Raw genomic sequence first — 21,786 nt, 5'->3', positions numbered from 1 at the left:
GTACTCGTCTGTCCAACTGTGTTGTTGGGCTGGTACCTTAGGCTACTCTTTTGTTCACTGTCTTTTTGTGCCTAACTTCCTGGTCCTGTCCTGTCCTGCTTGGTGTCTGCCACACGTACTGATCCTTTCGGCCAGGTATACATACAAAAGAGAGGTTTGCCCTCTCTTTGCCCTTCCCAGGCTGCAGAGTTTCATGATCTGCCTTCAATGCTCTCTCCTCATAGAGGTTTCCTTCACTAGCCTGTCCAATATGGATCATTCTGGAAGACTGTTGGCTCCACCCCCAATATCCAATCTGCCTTCCCTTCTTCTTCCTCACTGGGAAGAATGGTCATTTTGATTTGCTAGGGGACTGGCAATCATGAGGTTTAGAAGCGAAGGCCTCCTGCTGGAGTTTGCCTCTTGAGTCCTTGTGTCCCAACGTGTCAATGGTTTTCTTTGGCCAGTAAGTGGCCTAGAAATGGGCAAGGACACAGTTCTGCCCAGTGACAGAAGTGGACGTTTGATTGGCATATCTGAGAAACTTTAGTTTACTCTTTTTTTTTTTTTCTAGTCTTTCTTTCGGAGATGGGGATCGAACCCAGGGCCTTGGGCTTGCTAGGCAAGTGCTCTACCACTGAGCCAAATCCCCAACTCCACTCTTATAAAAAGACTTCAGGATATGGCATGCCTTGTCCCTGCCTTCTGGCATTTGGTTATACTATGAAACAGTTAGGCTTGGACCTCCTATAGCTTGTGACCTGGAGGCGCCAAGTGTGAGAGCAGGGGTCAGCACCTGAAGGAGTCAGGACTGATGGATGAAGGCTTCCCTCATCTATGAGATCGGTGGGTACACAAGCTTTGCTGTCCCCTAGCCTGGACCTAGAATCACACAGAAACACATCACCAGGTGTGCCCATGAGAGTTTCCAGAGAGTTTTAACTGAGAAGACCTGTATTAGTGTGGATGACTATAGGCTGTGTCTTTGACTAAAGAAGGAGAAAGCGAATGGAGTGGCATTGTTGATCTGTTTCCTTCCTAAAGATGCAAAGACAGCTGCCTCCCAGCCCTGCTGCCCCGCCCCCTCAGCTCATTCTTCCAGCCAATGGGCTACACCCTCAAACAGTGAATCCCAAATAAACTCCTCCTCCCTTAAGTTCCAGGGATCTTGTCACAGCAATTAGAAAGTAATTAACAGCGTGTGAGCCACTGAATGAGTCACCCTCAGAATGGCTCCCCCAGGCTTCATCCTACGCCTTTCCTTATTGCCCAGGAGAGTTGAGCCCACAAGGTCTGCGCAGCTCAGACCTGCCATACACAATTTCCACATCCTCCATCACATTCTCTATTATTTTTATCGCGCTTACTATTCGATGTGTGTGAGTATTTTGCCTGTGAAGGTATTTGTGCACCCAGTGTGTACCTGGTACTGTGGAGGTTAGGTGGGGTTAGATGTCCTGGAGCAGGAGTCACAGAGGGTTATGAGCCTCTGTGTGCATGCGGGGAATTGAACCCAGGTCCTCTGGTGCAGTAGCCAGTGCTCTTAACCACTGAGCCACCTTGGCAGCTTCCCATGTCCTCCAATTGTTTGCTCATATTCTTCAGGAAACTATCAAACTTTCACCTAAATGTCCACGCCTACTTTGTTTTCGTCTAGACCACCAGCTCTCGGAACATTTAATACGGTTTCTCACGTTGTCGTGACCCCCCTCAGCCATAAAATTATTTTCATTGCTACTTCGTAACTGCCGCTTAGCTTCGGTTATGAATAGTATTGTAAATACTTGTGGAGGCAGAGGTTTGCCAAAGGGGCTGAGCGCACAGGGTGAGAACCACTGGTGTGGCTACTTCATCCTTGCCTGAGTGAGAGGCAGCCAGAGTCCCCTGACTTCTTCATCTAGTCCATCATCCAGCACGCCTGGAATAATAGGCTCCTCATACACGTGTGTCCAGGAAAGTAAAAGAGACACACTTCTGTGACCGTTTATTTAATTGCCACTGTCTCTGTGTGTTGAGCTCAAAATCTGACGTTGCTAAAGTGTTACTTACTGACCGTGCCATCTCAAAGCTTGGAAAATTACGGGTTGCAGTATCAACAATCAGCCATTTGCCCGCTGTGTGGATGTAGCCTGCACTGGACTTCTCTGACCAAGCTGCACACTGGGGCCAGTGAGATGGTTCAGTGATGAAGGCGCTTGCTGCCAACCCTGACAACTTGAGTTTGGTCCTCGGACTCACATGGTGGTAGGAGAGGACCAATGCCTGTGAGTTGTCTTGAAATCCACACGTGCACTGTGGTCATACATGACCACGCACCTATACACTCACAGGAGTAAATCAACATCTATATTTTTATTTTTGTTTTCTGTATATGGGTGTTTTGCCTGCATGCATGTCCGTGTACTATTTGCATGAATGGTGCTCCCAGAGGCCAGACTAGGGCATCAGATCTCCTGAAAACAAACTTCCAGACAGTCCTAAGTTGCTCTGCAGGCGCTGGGAATTGAGCCCAAGTCCTCTGGGAGAGCAGCCAGGGCTCTTAACCCCTTAGTCATTCAACCCCATGAATGTATTTAAAAAAACAAAAACCTCCTTTCCTTATTTCCAAATGGAGATGTAAAAATGGGGCTAAAAACATTTATTTTTCATAAATGCTCAATGGACGTCAAACAGGTATAATGCCAAATATCTTTTTTTTTTTTTTTTTTTTTTTCAGAGCTGGGGACCGAACCCAGGGCCTTGCGCTTGCCAGGCAAACGCTCTACCACTGAGCCAAATCCCCAACCCAATGCCAAATATCTTTAAGAAAACATTAATGCTCCAAACATTCTGAATGTTTTAAGGTGTGTGTGTGTGTGTGTGTGTGTGTGTGTGTGTGTATGTGTATGTGTGTGTATGAGTATGTGTGTGTGTATGTGTGTGTACGTGTGTGTGTGTGTATGTGTGTGTGTGTGTGTATGTGTGTGTATGTGTGTGTATGTGTGTGTATGTGTGTGTATGTGTGTGTGTATGTGTGTGTATGTGTGTGTGTGTGTGTGTGTGTGTGTGTGTATGTGTGTGTGTGTGTGTGTGTATGTGTGTGTATGTGTGTGTGTGTGTGTGTGTGTGTGTGTGTGTGTGTGTGTGCATGTGTGTGTGTGTGTGTGCGATTGCTGGGGTTTGTGGATGTGTGTGTGTGTGTGTGTGCTGGTGCTCAGAGCCGAGAAGGCATTAGATCCCCTGGAACTGGAGTGACAGGTCTCTGAGAGTCACATGCCCTGTGCTGGGAACCACACTTAGGTCCTCGGGAAGAGCAACTTTGTGATTTTTAACTAACCTGCCTCTCCCCAGCCCTCTTGCCCGTTTTGAATATTTTGTTAAATCCTTTTTTTTAACAGTGCTGTGACTTCGAACTGAAGACCTCGTGCGTGGTAGGCACGTGTTCTGCCTCAGCAATTTCCCTTGCTGTGCCCTTCTCTTCCTCTGTGAAGCCAGCAACCCTTGCAAACACTAAGACTCAAAATCCATGGTTCATTTAATTTATTAGGAGGGAAAGCTCTTTGCAATTGATTGCTGCCCATTCGAGTTGTGTGATGTCATTCACACTTTTATTTTTTCTGATGAAATTTATTTTATTCATTTTAAGTACTTTGCTTGTATTCAGCACCTTATTTACCCTCCCCAGGCCTTTCTCCCACATTCCAGAAGTCTTTCTTCCTTATGTCTTCATTCCCTCTCTCTCCTCTCTCCCTCCTTCTTCCTTCCTCCCTCCCTCCCTTCCTTTCTTTCTTTTTTTCTTTCTTCCCGTAGTTCTGGGTGCCTTGGAACTTGCTTGGTAGACCAGGCTGGCCTCGAACTCTCAGAATCCACCTGCCTCTGCCTCCTGAGTGCTGGGATTGAAGGCCTGCACCACCTAGCTTGCCTGCGTGTTCTTTATGTATGTGTGTATAGACAAATAATCTCTAATGAGTTTGTTTTAGGGAGCAACAAGTCCATGAAAATAAACAGCACTTCATTTTAGGTTTTTATCGAATTGTGGAGAGAAATGCTATAAAAGTCACAATTTGCTCAATTGACAAAAATGGAATGCAGACGTGGATTATATTTACTTAAGTCAGAAGATAGATATCCTTGTTCTTAGAGAACAGTACGAGAGGAAAAACGTGGAGGGAGGCAAGGAGAGTGAACAACAAAAACAACGGCAAATACGGAAACTGCTGGTAACAGGTGAACTTGAGAAACCATACGCACGGTCTCCGTCCCATTTTTGCAATTTCTCGACTATAACTTTTAAAAAGAAAGTGCCCAGAGATTTAAACCAAGAGCTTTTCCTGAAGTATTGCAAGACCTGAATGACTGACTCTCTTCCTCTTTCTAAGCCGTTTTGAAGGTTCTGAAGTGGCTCTTTCACGTCTCACATCCCTGAAGGCCGCCCTTGGCTTTCCTAGAAGTCTCTCAGTGCATGAATTATTTCACCTCATCTTTGTCAAAATACACCCCACCCCACCCCCGCCCCACCCCCCATTCCTTCACCACCCTGTTATTTCCTCCAAGTGGAACTGAGCTCCTTTCTGATCCAGCCAGCTTTCCGCTTCTGGCACCACCTCCTTGCGGACTCGGCACGTGCATATATTACCAAGGCACTACAACCCCCGAAAGGCTCTGCGGCAACATCCCATCCGTTCTCACCACTCAGAAACGGGTTTCCTGAACTAGCCCGTTATTGCATAAGCTTTTGGGAGTTGTAGTTGACCTCAGGAAAACCACAGAGTCCGCAGAAGACTGCAAAACACGTTTCCCAGAGTGCACTTCGCTCGGCTTCACCAATGAAAGGATCGGATCTTGAAGAGGGCGGGGGAAAGGGAGGAGCTGCCTGGCGCACGCGCAGTATGCGAGGCTGGGGAATTCATGTGGAGGTCAGAGTGGAAACAGGTAAGCGTGGTAGGGGCGGTGTAGGCCTCTGTTTCTACGTCCCTGTAGCCCTCCTTTGCTTTTCTGTGTTCAGTGAGAGCATGGGATGCATGCGTAGGTACGCCTAGTGGACAAGGGGGAAAAGACTGAGTCCAGAACGAGCTAGGAGTGTGCAAGGGGACGGGACATGTTAAGGAAAAATTCAGAAGCTAGTGGAGATAGAAAAGACTGGGTGCCAGAGACGAGGATGAATGTACGTGGAGAAAACAGGCTACACTCGCAGTTGAAGTCTGGGTAAGGGGAGGGAGGATTTGAAGAGTGTACCAAGGGCGACGCAGGGGCGGGGCATTAAAAAGTTCAAGGCTAAATGGTTTCTAGTTTGTCAGCTACGTGCTCCCACCTACCCCGCCGCAGCCCCACCCCCAGTCCTTCAACCTCTCTGCCTCACTGCACCCCTGCCAGCCCCCGCTTTCCTATTAACAGGTATGGGGAGGAGTTCTACAATGCCTTCTAGAATTCGACTTCTCATTCTAACAACTTAATAGCGTAACCTGTCTGTGCACCTCAGCAGTAATAACCTTCAGAAAGTAACTGAAGGTTACTGTGGAACTTAAATGTTAACAGGAATTGCCCTTTTGTTGTTGGCTTCACCCGTGCAGGACCGTTCTCTCTTGTGGCCTATTTGTCTAGGAGATGGGAGTGTGATTTTCTGTGGCACTAGCATCGTTCCTACGCTGAGCCAAGTGTGGCACAAAAGCAAACACGATGCTACAGTTGGCAAGATGTTCCGTGTTGTGGGGTGTTGAGTGAGTGAGTTAGAGCCCACAAGCGTAGATACATGAAAATGTATCTTGAGACATGAATGCTGTGCCTCTGAGTGGGCTTTTCCTGAGAATCTGGCGTCAAGTTGTTTTATTTTTACCCCCTGTTTAGGTGTGAGTGGAAGCAACAGAAGGAGTCATGGCTGCCAAAGTGTTTGAGTCCATCGGAAAGTTCGGCCTGGCCTTAGCAGTTGCAGGAGGCGTGGTGAACTCTGCTCTATATAACGGTGAGGCACTGAGGAGAATTTCTGCCTGGTTTCTGTTGATCTGCATAGCCCACCTGACATTCCTGATGCTAGCCCATGTCTGATGGTGCGTGAGGGTAAGGGGGCTCACCTACTGCTACCCCCCAAACTGTGGTTCTGTATTATCAGAGGCCCTGTGTCCACTTAGGCAGTGGTTTCAACCTTCCTAATACTTGGAACATTTAATAGTTTCTCATGTTGTGGTGACACCCCCTCTTCCCCCCAACCATACAGTTGTTTTCATTGCTACTTCATAACTTGTAATTATGAATTGTAAGGAAAATATCAGTGTTTTCCGATGGTCATAGGCAACCCCTGTAATAGGATCTTTCGATCCCCCCATGAGGTTGTGAGCCACTGACTTAAAGCCTTTGTTCAAGAGGAGCCCTCCTGTCCAATTGCTGGTTGGATGTTTCTATTACTTATAGCCACTTTGAAATGATACGGTATTACCCAGATGCTGCTGCGATGACAGGATTCTATTGGTACCCCCACCCCCACTCCCCACCCCTGTAGCTGAGGACTGAACCCAGGGCCTTGAGCTTGCTAGGCAAGCGCTCTACCACTGAGCTAAATCCTCAACCCCTGGTTCTCTTCTTTATGTGCATGAAACAACTTGGCAACATCTCTAGACCAATTTGAGAGAAAGAAGGTTTTGCTCAGCTAGTCGCAGAGAGGATAGTTTTTGAGATGCATTGCTAGGCCTTTAATAGTGCCACAGGGCTAAGCCGGGTTTTCTTTGACTGTATTACGCGGCCTTATCGGCAAGTCCTTCCTTTTAGTTCAGCTTTCTCACTGGTCAAAAAAATGGGACTGAACTGGTTCTTCTCTTAAGATTCCCCTTAACTCTGATACTCTCTGAAAACAGCCACAGATATGACATGCCTCCTGTGTGGTTTCTGTTTCGTTTGTTTTGGGTGGGTTGATTTTGTTTGTTTTGTTGAGACAGATCTTTACTATGAGCTCTTGACTGGCATGAAACTCTCTGTGTAGATCAAGGTGGTCTGGAACTCAGAGAGCCTCCGCCTACCTCTGTCTCCTAAGTGCTGCTATTGAAGGTGTGCACCTGTATACCCTAGCCCAACTTTGCAGCTTTAAGTGACTCAAGGCCACATCCAGCTGTTCTGTTTTTAAGACCTGTCTCCTATAGCCTCAGGCTGGCTGGCTTTGAACTCCTGGACCTTTTGCCTTTGGCTATATGACTTTTTGATTTTTCAAAGTGAGGGTTTTTAGATCACTTCTAATTCAAATGGGAAACGAGAGAAAGTAGTTACTTCAGCCTGGGTTTGGTGGCTTACACCCGTAATTCCAGCATTCACAAGACTGAGGATCTTGAGTGCCAGTCCCACATAGTAAGGCTACATCGTAAGGCCTTGTCTCAAAAAGTTAGAGGAGAGGGAAGGAGGGGAGAGGCTCTTCCCTTAGGCTACACAGTCAGCATCTTTGAATTTCTTGAGTCCACAAGATATCTCTACATCTCCTGCAAATGTTAGAGAAACGGTTATTGGAAAGACCCTGGGCAAGCCGCCCGTAGTGGTGTATACCGTCGGTGCATACAAGTCTCTTCAATGCAGAGCCAGCTTGGTCTATGTGGTGTGCTCCAGGATAGCCAAGGCTACATAATGAGAACTTACCTTGAAAAAAAAAAAAATAGGGCTGGAGAGATGGCTCAGTGGTTAAGAGCACTGACTGCTCTTCCAGAGGTCCTGAGTTCAAATCCCAGCAACCACATGGTGGCTCACAACCATCTGTAATGAGATCTGGTGTCCTCTTCTGGTGTGTCTGAAGACAGCTACAGTGTACTTATATATAATAAATAAATAAATAAATAAATAAATAAATAAATAAATAAATAAATAAACAAACCAACCTTTAAAAAAAAAAATAAAAGCAAGACAAGGCAGGTGGTGAGTGTGCACAGCCTGGTTGTTTAAACCCAGTCCTCAGGAGGCAGACACAAGCAGATTTCTTGAGCTCTAGGCCAACCTGGTCAACAGAACAAGTTCGAGGACAGTCAGAGCTACACAGTAAGAGCTTATCTTGGAACAAAACAAAACACAGAAGGATGCTGGGCAGAGTGATTGCCTCCTTATACTGCTAGTTCAAAAGAAAAAAGAAAGAAAAGACTAAACAACGGGAACATCTCTGTTTGAGGGTTCCCATAGTAAGGATCCTGCTTCTGGGAGCATCAGATTATGTTGGAGCCAGTATACACATGTCCCTGGGAAGATCTTGAATTATAGAACTCTTGGGAGGCGATTCCTGGAATTGTGCTGGTGGGAGTTGGGGGCAGGGTAGGGTGGCCAATCAGACATTCAAAGGCCAGCTCTTTAAAGGAGAAAGGGTGCTAAGGAGCAGCCTGAAGTCCCTGGGGAGACATACGGGACAGGAAGTGATTGTTCAGGAAGACAGCAGGAAAGGAGGAAACCTAATAAAAGGGAAAGGGGTCTAAACTCTTCAAATACTACAAGAAAAGAGGGGGGCTGGGGAAATGGCTTAGCTGGTCAAAGCACGCACGCCACAAACCAGGTGACCTGAGTTTTATTCCCGGAGCCTGTGTAAAGACAGAAGAAACAAACAGGCTCCAGAAAATTATCTCCCTTCGTCCACACATGCATCGCAGCACGCACACTGCCCCGCCCCACCCCAGTCATATGAAGTTATGCCTAAGAATAAAGGAAAGGATTGGCAAGATGGCTCGGTGGGTAAAGACCCTTGGTGCAAGCATGACGACCTGAGTTTCATTCCCAGGACCCACTTGGTGGAAGAAGAGACCTGACCCCTGCAGGTGTCCTCTGACAAAGAAAGAGCGTTTACAAATTTGAAAGCACAGAAAGAGGCAAGGATCTTGAAAAGATAGGATTCTTTTCGTCAAAGAGTGACAGGGTTTTTCTGATCTGCCATTATTCCTCCCTAGTGGATGCCGGACACAGAGCTGTCATCTTCGACCGATTCCGTGGCGTGCAGGACATCGTGGTAGGGGAAGGGACTCACTTCCTCATCCCCTGGGTACAAAAGCCAATCATCTTTGACTGCCGCTCTCGACCACGGAATGTGCCGGTCATCACCGGCAGCAAAGGTGAGTCTTACCTGTGGCTGTGGAGATGTGGAGGTGTGCCGTGCTGTTCTGCTCATTCTAGAAACATCTAGGACACAGGTTAAACTTCACCTCATAAGAACTTCTGTGCTGTGTGAAGGTGGTGAATGCCTTTAATTCCAGCACTCGAAAAGGCAGGTGGATCTCTGTGACTTACAGGCCAGCCCGGTCTGCTTAATGAGTTCCAGGCCAAGCAAGGCTACGTAGAGAGATCCTGTCTTAAAAAATAACTTCTAAATTAGGTGATGGTGCATGCCTTTAATCAGGTGGGTCTTTGTGAGTTGAAAGCTGGTCTGGTCTGCTGAGTGAGTTCCAGGACAGGCTGTCTTCACAAACACACACACACACACACACACACACACACACACACAGAGAAAGAGAGAGAGAGAGAGAGAGAATGAGAATATGAATATGAGAATATATTTCTAGTATGAGTAGGGTGGCAGGAGTAAGTACCTGGGGCATTGAGCAGGGTGCACCAAAGCTGTGACTCTCATATAACTCCATCATGTATATCTGGAGGTGTAGCTTGAGTCCCCGATTTCAGACCTCAGCCCTCAGCACTCAGGAGGATCAGAAGTTCAGGGTCATCTTTGGCTGCTCAGTGAGTTCAATGCTAACCTCTTCTATATGTATGAGTCCCTGTTTCAAAAAAAAAATGTGGAAGGAAAGGAAAAGAAGTATTGTACCAGAACTCATCGTTCCGAGTGCTAACTTAGGTAATTAGGGACTAGAGAGATGCTGGCCGCCGAGCCCGACAACCCAAGTTCAACACCCAGGTCAAATGTGGTGGGAGAAGAAAACCGATGCCTGCAGGTGGCCTTTTGACCTCTACACACACATCCTGGCCGTACACGCCTACACGTACAATATGCAGTACATGAATCAATACATTTTAAAAGTTAATTTAAAAAAGTAAAAAGAATCGCAGACGGGTAAGTTAATCCTGGCACCGAGCCTGAGTTTGATCTCCAGAAACCACCCTGTAGAACCATAGAACTAGGTCCTGCAGGTTCTCTGCTGACCTCCACATGTGTCGTGTGATGCGCTCACACACATGCACGTAAAATGTGTAAATGTTGTAATTAAAAAAATGTTTAAAAGAATTCATAGCATGACTCTCCTGAAGAGGGTGTGTGTGTGTGTGTGTGTGTTTGTAGACTGAACTATATATTAAAGGTGAACACAGGCAGCAGGATAAATGAAGAGAGAAATATAAAGGGTTAACCCAAGAGTTTCTTATCGAGGGCTGGAGATAATGGCTCAGTGGTTAAGAGCACTTGTTGCTGTTACAGAGGACCTGGGTTCAAATCCCAGCATCCATGTGGTGACAGCCATCTGTAACCCCAGATGCGGGGGGAATCCAGTAGGCACGTGCACAGTGCACACACTGGCATGTAGGCAAGACATCGTACATAAAAAGTAAGATGAATCTTAGGGGAAAGTTCCATGCTGTTCTAACTTTGAGGAACTCTAAAGTGTCTTTTGCTGCTGTGGTTGATCCTTCCCATCAGTTCCTGGTCCCCAGAGTGACTGTCCAAACTAGTCTTTGGCAGTTTGTCTCTCCTTGTGGCTGACAGCTTTCCCTTTGCCTTGTTTTCCACGGTCTCTGCTCCAGCAGGGCAGACCTCAGACTGCCCTCTCACAGGCTGCGCCACACAGCCCTGTGCCTGAGATATGCCACTGGATTTCTAGTTGGAGCCTGAAGTGACCAGCCCTTACCATTCCCCTCCCCAGTCAGTGCAGGCAGTAAAGGGAGCCGACTCGTGGGAAGAAGAAGGATCCCGTGGGGCTGTTTCTGGGCAGATGTTTGCTCCTTGTGCTGTGCAGGCTTGCTGCCAGGTTGAAGGCTCCTGTACAGGGATGACCAAAAAGAGAGCTAACTATTAAGGACCTCAGTCCTCAGGAGGGCAAGCGTGAGAACCGGTAATAGAGTGAGGAGAAGATGGCCAGGGGCAAGTGGAGCAGAGGAGATCTGCCTGCTCTCCCTAGTGCTGACCTCTTGATTGGAGAACCTAGAGTGAGAAGTCAGGTCAGGTCAGAGAAGAGGGGAATAGGAAGTCTGCCTGCCGCTCCTGCAGAATGCTGGGCCTGGCTTGCCTGCCGCCAAGAGGAAATAGAAGGTGGGGTGGGGTGACGGGGATGAGTGAGGTTGGATTTAGAATCCTGCTTCTAAATGTCTACCTTTGGGCTTCCCATCCGTGTTGTCTCATGGCTGTGCTAAGTCGTATTTGTACCTGCACTTGCTAAAAATTGGGACGGGCGACTCTAGTCATGAATTCCCATTTCTCTCAGTGGCTGGGTCAGGACTCCAACCCCTGGCAGCCCTTAGCTGCTGGTGCTGGCGAACTTACACAGGGTGGCTGTGCCTTAGCCCTGCACGGGCCTGGACTGTCAGGAGTAGGTAGGGGCTGACTGTCTCCCCGGATGCTTGTGGACAATGAGCCTTTTGAATTCGCCCTGCCTTTGGCTTAATGGCCTTTGTTTTTAGACTTTATCAGAAATCCTCACACATCAGCGTGCTGTAGTGCCAGCTGCCACCTTCTCTCAGGTATCAGGAAGCAGGCCCTGGATGAGCCTGATAACCTAGCCTTAGTCTACTATCTATGAGAAGGTGCTGTCCCCATGATTTCTCCTCATCTCACAGACTAATACACTCAGTTTGACTAAGACTGGTCCCCACCATTAGAAAACAGCACAGTGGTACCACAGCACAGGTCAGTGGACTCTGCGGATGGACGAAGTTTCACCAGATCCAAGTAACCCAGGGCTGCTGACTCCTGACACGAGCACATACACCAGCCCTTAGAAAGGCTCCCTCTAGAATTCTTGGCATTAGCTTATACGTTGTCCTAAGGTGTTCACGGTCCCTAGCATTCTTTGGTCACACAGTCTGAATTGCTCTCATGAGAGGGCATTCACGGTGTACTGAAAAGCTAATACATCCCCATCCTGTCAGTGGTTCCTGACTCTGGTGACGAGTGTGGGCTGGGCTCTGCTGAGGAACTAGATGTAGCCAGCTCTCTCCTCAGAGTCTAACTGAACTTCTGTATATGACTTATAGTGGACTTACAGGAAGGTCATAGAAAAGTCCACCTATGGTGTTTGTGTCTAACTCCCATATATTCCCTACCCTAAGACTTGCAGAATGTCAACATCACACTGCGTATCCTCTTCCGGCCGGTGGCCAGCCAGCTTCCTCGTATCTACACCAGCATTGGCGAGGACTATGATGAGCGGGTGCTGCCATCTATCACCACAGAGATCCTTAAGTCGGTGGTGGTAAGTGAACAGAGTGCAGCCCTAAAGGTGGCTGGGTGGCCAGGAGAGCACGAAGGGTAGTGGGTGGATGGCTGGGTGGCCAGGACAGTGTGGGGTAGTGGGTAGGGAGTAGGTTCTAGTCATGAGTATGCTGCTTGTTTCTCCTTCCTCAGTAACCTGACCAGATTTCTGTCCTTCCCCCTATGGCCAGGCTCGATTCGATGCTGGAGAATTGATTACCCAGCGAGAGCTGGTCTCCAGACAGGTGAGCGATGACCTCACAGAGCGAGCAGCAACATTCGGGCTCATCCTGGATGACGTGTCCCTGGTAAGATCCCTGAGGAGGCTGAGATAAAGGGCTGCTTCTCCTGCTTTGGTGACTGGCTTAGTTTCTGGTCACACGGGGTTGGGCCCCATATCCACTTACCTGGATATGGGGCTTGAAAATGTGAAAGTGTCCCAGCGCCTGAAGCCATCGCCTCAGGTCTCTGTCACTGAACGTCCTTTAGGTTTCATCTGCCACACATTTTTCTCATAACTGATTGCCCCGTTGGTCCCTAACCACTGAACTATCCCCAAAGCTCCCTGGAACGTGATTCCCAATGGCTGACTGCTTGGCCTGGGAGCAACTGACAGTTTTCCTCTCTAAAGTGGGTCCAGCTCAAGGATTCCTCAACAAGGGGTCCTGGAAGCCTCTGGTGAAAAGCGTGCCAGTGAGTGACTGTCCCTGGAGTGGTGGGCGGGAGCACCTCAGGTGTGAACCAGCCTCTCAAGACTTTGTATTCTCTGTATTAATGTGGAGCTGGGTGTCATAACGTCCAACGGAAGGCAGTATAGGAAGTAGAGCGTTTCACACCAAGGCGAGGGGAAGGGGTCGTGTTTCTAGAGTCTCTGGGAAAAGTCTTGGAGTGATTTGTCGGGTAACAAGGCAGAGTGCTTCCTGTTCTCTCTGCCTGGGAAAGACTAGGCTTCCCCTCAGCACCTGCACAGCTGTTCAAACAGCCATTCTCTGAGCAACCTCTGCTCCCCTCCAGGCAGGGCCTCCTTCCTCCCTCCCTCTCTCCGGGGAAGGGCATGTGGCTCCCTCTCCTGGCACTATGCCAGGCTGCAGTCCTTGACTCTGCAGCCTGCCTGCTCCAGGCTCTCCCACTGTTAACACAGCACTCTGGCAGTGAGAACGAACACGGAGTAAAAACCTGAGAGAAACTTGGCATCTCTCTAGACTCTGACCACATACTCCATCCTGGGGAAATGTGGCCTGACCACAAGAGACCGTAGCTAAGAGGTGTGAGAGAAAATTAGATTTCCTGGGGAATTTGCTGCCCTCAGCTGGCCCTTTCAGAAAGAAATTTTATTCTTTAATTACACATTTAGCTTTTCAGTTCTCAGGATTGTGTTTCCAAATCCAAACTTCAAATGAGAGTCCAGAGTGGATCCGACAGAGTAGAGCAGCGGCAAGATAAGATTTAGCTGGCGTATTGGCGCACGCCTGGAATGGCCGTGCGTATCAGCCCTCCTGACTCAGAGTAAGACCGTCTTAGAGCAGAAACAAACCAAAAGACTTAGGTTTGTAGTGCGGAAAACTCGGGAGGATGTGTGGTCAAGATTTTTGCTTGTACAAAGCAGAGTTTGGGAGGGAACAGGGGCTGGGGGATGAATGAAGCAAAATTGCATTTGAACCTAAATTAACACCTTTAGAATTTTTTCCTAGACTTATATTTTTTTAGCTCCCGTGTATGTTTTGTCCGTGTATGTAAGGGTGCCACGTGTATGCATCAGATGCCCTGTAACTATAGTTAGAGATGGTTTGAATCACCATGTGGCTGCTAAGCAGCAAACCTGGCCCTTTGCAAGAGCAGCCAGGGCTCCTAAGCACTAAGCCCTGTGCCTTCTCTTGCAATAGAAAGATGGACTCAGTGACTTCCTGTAGGCTGGGCCTTAGGAGTGCCAAGGTCTGTCCCTCTTCTGTGCTACCTCAGAGATTGTCCCTCCAGCCAAATACTCGAGCTATTTATGTGATAGGGAAGGTCTGTTGACAGACAGGCTCTCCTGAGCAATGGCTTCACCTGCCTTTCTTTTAAAACCTTTACCAGAACTAGTGTGTGTCAGGGATGCCATGATCTGTGGGCCACCCTCTGTCTTCCTGTCCAGGGTGGAGGTGCTCTGAGAAGGAAGTGGGCTGGTTAATCCATAAGCAGAGACCGCCAGGCTCCTCCATCCCTGGGAACCAGCTGCATCCCTTGCTCTCAGGGGCTCAGCTTTCCGTCCGTCTCCCCCACCCAAGTCCTGGAACGGGGCATCAAAGGATCTTGGAAGAGCAATCATCAGTGATGGGGGTCCTGGAACCCATGAGTTCCTTCCTCTGGGGAGGGGATTGATTGAGTAGATCCCTTCTCGTATCCCTGGGCCCCATCATTTTCCTCATGGGGTGACTGATGCGTTGGTGACAGAATTCTGTGTAGGCACAGTGTGAGCAGCTAAGAATACAGAGGTGTGAACTCAGCGTGAACAAGGGGACTGAGATTGAAGGGCATCTTGTAGCTCCAGCCGCTGCTAGAGCCATTCCTGGCCTCTTCCTTGCAGTGGCCAGGGAGGCCTCCCAGCAGTGCTGTGTAAGCACTTACTGCCTCAGCTTGTGCTCACTTTCTCCCCATAGACGCATCTGACCTTCGGGAAGGAGTTCACAGAGGCGGTGGAAGCCAAACAGGTGGCTCAGCAGGAAGCAGAGAGAGCCAGATTTGTGGTGGAAAAGGTGAGCGTCCAACCAGATGGCAGAAACAGCCTTCCCCTCCTAGTGCTTGGCTTCCCCATCTGCCGGGTGGCCTAGAAACTGGTCATCTGTCATCTGTCTGGGATAAGCAGAAGAGGGTTGAAGGAACCTTACTCCTCTAGTCAGTCCCAGAGTCTTTGGGAGCTGTCGGGGTTATGAGGTTATGGTCCTAAATCACTGAAGGGTCACTTATTTCCTGCTTCCCGAGATCAAAAACCCTCTCCTACACATAAAAATGTTACCCCTGGCATGTTTTCAGCTTCGCTGAGGAGTTACTTTTACACCGAGGTTACATAGTGAAACCGACAGTAAAAGAGATCAAACATGCCAGATGTGCGCGGTGGGTTTTTTCTCTGTTGTCGAATCTCTCCAGATGTTTCAGAGTGATGGAACACGATGTATGTGCAGAGTGGCCTGTTCTCCCTGGTGTATGTAAAGGCCCCTCGCTATCTGCCTCCTCCCCCCACCAGCTTTCCTAATGTAAAGATGTTTAATCCTTAATATGCAGAAGAGGGGTTTGGTCGTAGGGAGCGCAGGCCCTGAGTGGCAGGAGTGTTTCCCTCTGTGTCTGCTGTGGCTCCAGACACAGATCCTGTAACAGATCTAGTACTGCCGGTGATGCTAGGTGCGAAATAAACGTTTTTTTTTTTGGTTCTTTTTTTCGGAGCTGGGGATCGAACCCAGGGCCTTGCGCTTCCTAGGCAAGCGCTCTACCACTGAGCTAAATCCCCAACCCCGAAATAAACGTTTTGAATTGAGTGGTAAAGACAAAGCTCGGTGACAGTGTTTACCTAGTGTGTACTAAATGCTTGAATCCCGTTCAACACCAAAATGGAGGATGGTAGGGAAGCCTGTGTGTTGAATTCAGCCTTAAAGGCAAACTCTCCTCCCACGCTCTGAAAATCATATATCCTGATGTCATCATCCTGCTGGCGTGGTAGGGTGAGCCAGGGCCATCTTTGGGTAACTACAAGGGTGGGCACGGGAGCACACTGCTCTTGGGTACTTCATTTGTTTATTTGTGGTGCCAGAGGTCAGTCCCTAGCCCAGCTCTGTCCGTTAGTTTTGGAGTTTTTGTCTGGTTTTGGGGTTTTTTGTTTGTAGCTCTGGTTGACCTAAAATGTCCTGTGTAAACCAGGCTTGCTTCAGACTTGCAGCGAGCCTCCCATCTGCCGTTGCCACATTAGTGCTAAGGTTACAGTGGTTAACCACCACACTGGGATGCCCTGGCTTTGATGGAAGTCATTTTGACTTGGCACTGGAAGGAAAGACGGACCTAAAGATTGATGCTGTTCCAGCCTTCCTTTCCGGTTTCCGTGGCTTTGGATCAGAGTATAAGAGACCATGTCCATATAGCCAAGAGAATCATATGCTATCGTGACATGCATGACACAAGGGCATGAAGGGAAGGAGGAAGGCTGGGGACAGCTCTGACCCTATCATAAGGGGAGAACACTCCCAGGGGACCTTGCAGGCCCTGTGGGGGGGCCTGGCTTGGTTCTGGTTAGGCCATGGCTTGATCTGAGTGCTATGGAGTGATCGAAGTCTCTGCCTCTTCTCCTGTAGGCTGAGCAGCAGAAGAAGGCGGCCATCATCTCTGCTGAGGGGGACTCCAAGGCAGCTGAGCTGATCGCCAACTCACTGGCCACCGCCGGGGATGGCCTGATCGAGCTGCGAAAGCTGGAAGCTGCTGAGGACATTGCTTACCAGCTCTCCCGCTCTCGGAACATCACCTACCTGCCAGCAGGGCAGTCCGTGCTCCTCCAGCTCCCCCAGTAAGGCCAACCAGGCCAGGGCCTCCATCGCTCTGAATGACGCCTTCCTTCTGCCCAACCCCAGAAATCACTGTGAAATTTAATGATTGGCTTAACATGAAGGAAATAAAGGTAAAATCACTTCAGATCTCTAATTATCAAATGAAGCTTTTATTGTTACACTTTTTGCCCACTTTCATAAACAAAATTGCCAAGTGCCTATGCCGACTGGCCTTCCACCCTGGGTGCTGGCAGTCGGCGGAAGAAAGGCAGGGCAGTGCGTGTGGTGGACGGGGAGCCAGCTGGCAGCCTGAGTGGACCCAGAGCCTCCATTCTGCCATACATTGAAGATTTACAGACAGTGGCCCACACACGTGAACCAAAAGGCAAGCCCTCAGTTTTCCCAGCCATACGAACCCGGACGGATGCAGCAGAGGAGGGCCTGAGGAAGTGGTCTGTCTTAACTGTAAGGCCACTCCCTCTTAACGGTGACCAGCGGAAGCAGGTGTGTGCGTGCGACCAGGGCGTGGAGTGAAGAATCCGCCCGTCAAGGTGGGTGGGCCTAGTTTTGCTGCCCCCACCAGAGACCTAACCCTTGGATAGACTTGGATAGGACAGGAGGCCTGGACTGAGATGTGAGTCCTGTGGAAGACTTCCTGTCCACCCCCCACATTGGTCCTCTCAAATACCCAATGGGAGTCCAGCTTGAAGGATTGCATCCTGCCGGGGCCGAGCACACCTGCCAGGGACACGTGCGCCTGCCTCCCGCTCCCTCTCTCCGCCATTGCCCTTCCTTCCCAAGGGCTGTGGGCCAGAGCTCCGAAGGAAGCAATCAAGGAAAGAAAACACAATGTAAGCTGCTGTCAGTAAATGACACCAGACCCTCCAGCTGCATTCGGGGTTTGTTTTCAATTTTCGGGAGCCAGAGGATCAGAACAGTCCAGCAGTCACGCGTGCGTGTTTGTGTCACCAGGTGGGGAGGGGCGTCCAGCGAGGCTGACGATGCTTTGGTTTTAGGAAATGCTTAGCTGTGTGAGGTGAATCCTACCCCAGCCTGAAGTGAACCTTGGTACCAAACCTCACCTGGGTGAGTTTTTCATGAAATGAGTTCATAGACAGTGAGGCAGGGGAAGAGGTTAATTTTCTTCTGTGGTTTTATTTATTTTTTTATATATAAGTACACTGTAGCTGTCTTCAGACACACCAGAAGAGGGCATCAGATCCCATTACAGATGGTTGTGAGCCACCATGTGGTTGCTGGGAATTGAACTCAGGACCTCTGGAAGAGCAGCCAGTGCTCTTAACCGCTGAGCCGTCTCTCCAGCCCTCTTCTGTGTTTTAATTTCGTTAGAAACAGGGTTGCCCCGCCTATCAGAGTTGTTCAGTTCTCCCCTGGCAAGAGGGATGCAGATGGTATCAAATGATCAGAGCCAGGTCTCTCCTGCCCTAGTTCTAGACATCAGGTGGCTTGAATTTCTCTGCAGTGGGTTATTCTGCTTTACTTTGGCTGATGGACTTGGATGTGAGGAAGACCACATGCATGCATTTAGTGGAGAGAGAGCTGACCTCCTACCTCGTGTCTTTAAGAACAAGGCGGACACACTTTCTCCTCTCAACTGACCTCGCAAGGACCCTAAGGAAGGCTCTAAGCCTCTGTCTAAATTCCTCTCTCACTGGGCCAGGCAGGACAGGTTTGGGGTGGAGCTAAAGGTTGGGACCTCCCAACACTACTCTTCATACACCTTTCTCACCTCCCAAGAAACACAAAAAAAGGCCCGAACTTCTGGCCCTCCAAGCTAACCCACAGCTTCCGTCTCTGCTTGCCTGGGTGTCCTCCCTTACAGCCTCAGGCCTCCTATCTCTTCTTATAAGACCGGGGAGGCGAGCAAATGATGAGGTGCCTGACTCAAGCACACCGAAGACTGCAGCAGAAAGAGCCTAATTTCTAATAAGTTCCAGACCGGCATTCACTCTACACCCGTCCCCTTTTCCTGCCATTTATTACTTTGGACACCCTTGGGAGGAGGAGGCAGGAGGCTCCCCTCTCTCCCTCAGGCCCTTTTAAGGACCCTTGTGTTTCCTGCATTTGGCAGGAGATTGGGTTTCGTTTCCAGGTGTCCTGGCTGCCTGCTGGTGACTGGATCCCTCCTGCCTCAGGTCAGCCATGGGGTGATGAGCAGGCTGGGCCCCTGCTGGCTTCACTGTGGGTCTCCCTGTCATGGATGGCAGAGGTGCATCCCAGTGGCAACCCTGGGCCCCTCTCTGCCTTCACTTCCACAGAATAAATCTTTTTACAAATGTTCAAGAGCTGTTAAGTGCCTCCTTAGCCCCTCTGGGGGCCTCCGGGTTTGTGGGCCTATCAGAATGGGCCTTTATCAACTCTGTTCTCCCAGCCTGGGATGGAGATGCCATGTCCTGGCCTGGCCAGGAAGGGAGAGAACAGGAAGTGGCTTCCTCCCTGTTGGCTCCATGGGGGATGAATAGTTAGTTTCCTTGTTCAGGCTCAAAGGCTCACATGCTAAGACAGTGGACCTGGACAAGGAAGGACAAAAACCACAAAGGCTTACTGTTCTTCACACTTCTGGGAACTTGATAGGTTCATGATGGTGGGGCAGGGTTGTAGTCATTCCTACGTGGGTCTGTGAGAAATGAGAAAGCAAATGGACTATTTGTCAGTTGGCAAGTGACATTTGTTCTTTTTTATCTTTGTTTAGAGGCAGGCTCTCATGTAGCAGAGGCTAGCCTCTGGATCTCCTCTTTCTCCTTTCTCCTGAGTGCTAGGTCACAGGCGTGATATGCCACCATGTCCAGTTTGCAAATGCCACACTGTTCTAATGAGGCCTTCCAGCAACGGCAAGGGGAGCTATGTAGTTAGGACCTGCTGGTGACCTTTGCCGTCTGCCACCAATTTTGGGCGAAGCCACCAGCTCTACGGGAAGTAACCTGGGGAAGAAGGAGGCTGTGGGACAAGGCTCGTTTTATCAATAGCACCTCCCCTGAAAACACTGACCCTCACCCTCGCCAGTCCCCCACCTTGCCTGTGCTACAGCTCTTCTCACAGTCACCTCATGTTGGACAGCCTGCCCTTCTCAGCGCCCACGGGTCCAGATGCTCTGACCTTCGAGTCTTGATTCAGTTGCTTCTCTTTAGCAACACTTTTGCTCCTGGTTCCTTGTCCCCTATCCCCACTGCCTCTCCCTAGCCTGCATAGCGTGCATCCACATTCCTGGGAGGTACTTGCATTCCGCACTGGAGTGCAGTCCTGTGTGTGTGTTTGTGAGCATACATGTGCGTAGTCTCCTCTGCCATAGTTAGGCCAGGGAACCCTCTCTCTCCTTACCCCTTTGATCTTAGGGGAATCGGTATCGGTCAAGTGAATGGAAAAAGGAACTGAGCTCTCGGGGCTGAGTTAGAAGGGCATGCTGGGAGCTAAGCCTCCAGCTCTGGGTTAGTGTGGTTTTATTTGAGGGAAGGACTCATGTATCCCAGGCTGGCCTCCAACTCATTATGTAGCTGAGGATGACCATGAAGTCATCATCCTTCTGCAGTCTATGTCCCAAGTACTGGAAGCTCACGGGTTTTGTGATCTCTCAGTTAGGCAGGATACCTTCTAATCGCACCCCTTCAATTCTTGGGGATTATCCCTCCCTCCATATGGTGCCCGTGTGAGTGGAGACTCACCCTGTATGGTCACCCAGCAGCCCACTCTCCTGCCCACCTCTCTGCTAGCCCCTTCCTTTATCCCTGAGCTCGCCCTATCTTAAGCCCAGCTCACAACTGCTCTACTCCAGAACTTGACCAGCAATGGCTGGCCTCACTGAAGCTTTGCTCACATAGGAAGTCTCCCTTTATAAAGAAGAGCCTGTCCCTGGAACTCTAACATCAGGACTGAGAATTGAGTAGAAACAGAGTTGTGAGACTTGTCCCAGATGGTAGATGGTTGGGTGCCTGGGCAAAGCCCAGAGGAACATAGCTGAGAGAGAGAATGGGAGGGAATGCTGGGCCTGGTTTGTAGCCGGAAGAGAACACCTTTGCTGTTGAAGCTGGGTAGATGGAGGAAAGCGAGTTTCTGTATAGTGCCCTCGAATCCAGGCACTACTGAAGAGCAGGTGAAGCCAAAGTGGCAGGGCTGCTGTGGGGGGGCTTACAGCTCTTGTCATCCTGCCTGACAGCAGGAAAAGCCATGAGCTGTGAAAGGCTAGGATCATCTAAGTTTGGCTGCAAGAGTTCCAAGTACTCCAGAGCTGGAAAACTGTCACCTGCAAGCCAATAATAGCCACTGCTTGTCTTCGTGTAGCTGACAAACTAGGAACTGTGCCTATGCCTTTAAAAAAAGGTCGGAGAGGGGAATCAAAATGGGAATATTTTGTGACACATGAAAAATGCCCATGTTTAATGTCCATAAGCTAGGTTTGTTTAGAGTGTGACTGTCTGTGCTCCTGAGTGCTCCGGCTGAGGCATTGAAGGGTTGCAGCAGAGCCCATTGGCCCACGGAACCTAAAATACTGCCTCTTCCCCAGGGGTTAGGAAGCATGGCTGACTCCTGACTTGGGGAATCTGATCATCTCAAAGGAAGAGCTCTGGAATCTGGAGGCCTTGGGTCCCAGGAGGAGTGATCGGATACAGTGTATTGTCACTCGTTTCTTGATTGTGTCCGAGGCCACAGTGGTCCAAGGAGTAGTTACACTGAGGCTCTGACGTGTGACCTACACCACCTGCTGCTTGCCCACTTGTTCACTGGCTTGCACACATGTCCAAGGCACCAGAAGGAGAATGGGGGAGCAAATGGGGCTTAGGAAGGACAGGGAACCCATAGCCTCCAAAGGATCTGAGGAGGTCTAGGTGTCAAGCATGTTTATGTCCATGGCTTTGTCCTCTGGGAGTGTTTGCCGCTGCACCATCCTGACAACGCCAAAAGAGGCCACAGCCAAGGATGGAGACAAGAGGAGTGATGAGCCCCCTGGACCCC

The 21,786-nt window shown here is 49.5% G+C and overlaps 1 protein-coding gene across 1 annotated transcript; it reads left to right on the top strand.

Moving 5' to 3' along the window:
* The first annotated feature begins 4,812 nt into the window (after nucleotides 1-4,812).
* On the top strand, nucleotides 4,813-17,703 carry Phb (prohibitin). Its single transcript, XM_032912637.1, has 7 exons — nucleotides 4,813-4,890; nucleotides 5,803-5,917; nucleotides 8,853-9,014; nucleotides 12,172-12,314; nucleotides 12,505-12,621; nucleotides 14,950-15,045; nucleotides 16,630-17,703. Exons 2-7 carry the CDS (start codon nucleotides 5,830-5,832, stop codon nucleotides 16,840-16,842), a joined length of 819 nt encoding a protein of 272 aa, XP_032768528.1. The 5' UTR covers nucleotides 4,813-4,890; nucleotides 5,803-5,829; the 3' UTR covers nucleotides 16,843-17,703.
* The last annotated feature ends 4,083 nt before the right edge of the window (nucleotides 17,704-21,786 follow it).

Source organism: Rattus rattus, chromosome 9 (genome assembly GCF_011064425.1).
Source record: "Rattus rattus isolate New Zealand chromosome 9, Rrattus_CSIRO_v1, whole genome shotgun sequence".
Classification (NCBI taxonomy): Eukaryota; Metazoa; Chordata; class Mammalia; order Rodentia; family Muridae; genus Rattus; species Rattus rattus.
The sequence above is the reverse complement of the archived record's forward strand: the minus strand, read 5'-3'. Positions and strand labels throughout refer to the sequence as shown.

Excerpts from the sequence above, each read along its gene's own strand:
- Phb (XM_032912637.1), top strand. The coding sequence starts at position 5,830 with ATGGCTGCCAAAGTGTTTGAGTCCATCGGAAAGTTCGGCCTGGCCTTA. Across the intron at positions 9,015-12,171 it reads GGTCATCACCGGCAGCAAAG|ACTTGCAGAATGTCAACATC; the intron begins GTGAGTCTTACC and ends CCCTACCCTAAG. Across the intron at positions 12,622-14,949 it reads TCCTGGATGACGTGTCCCTG|ACGCATCTGACCTTCGGGAA; the intron begins GTAAGATCCCTG and ends TTCTCCCCATAG.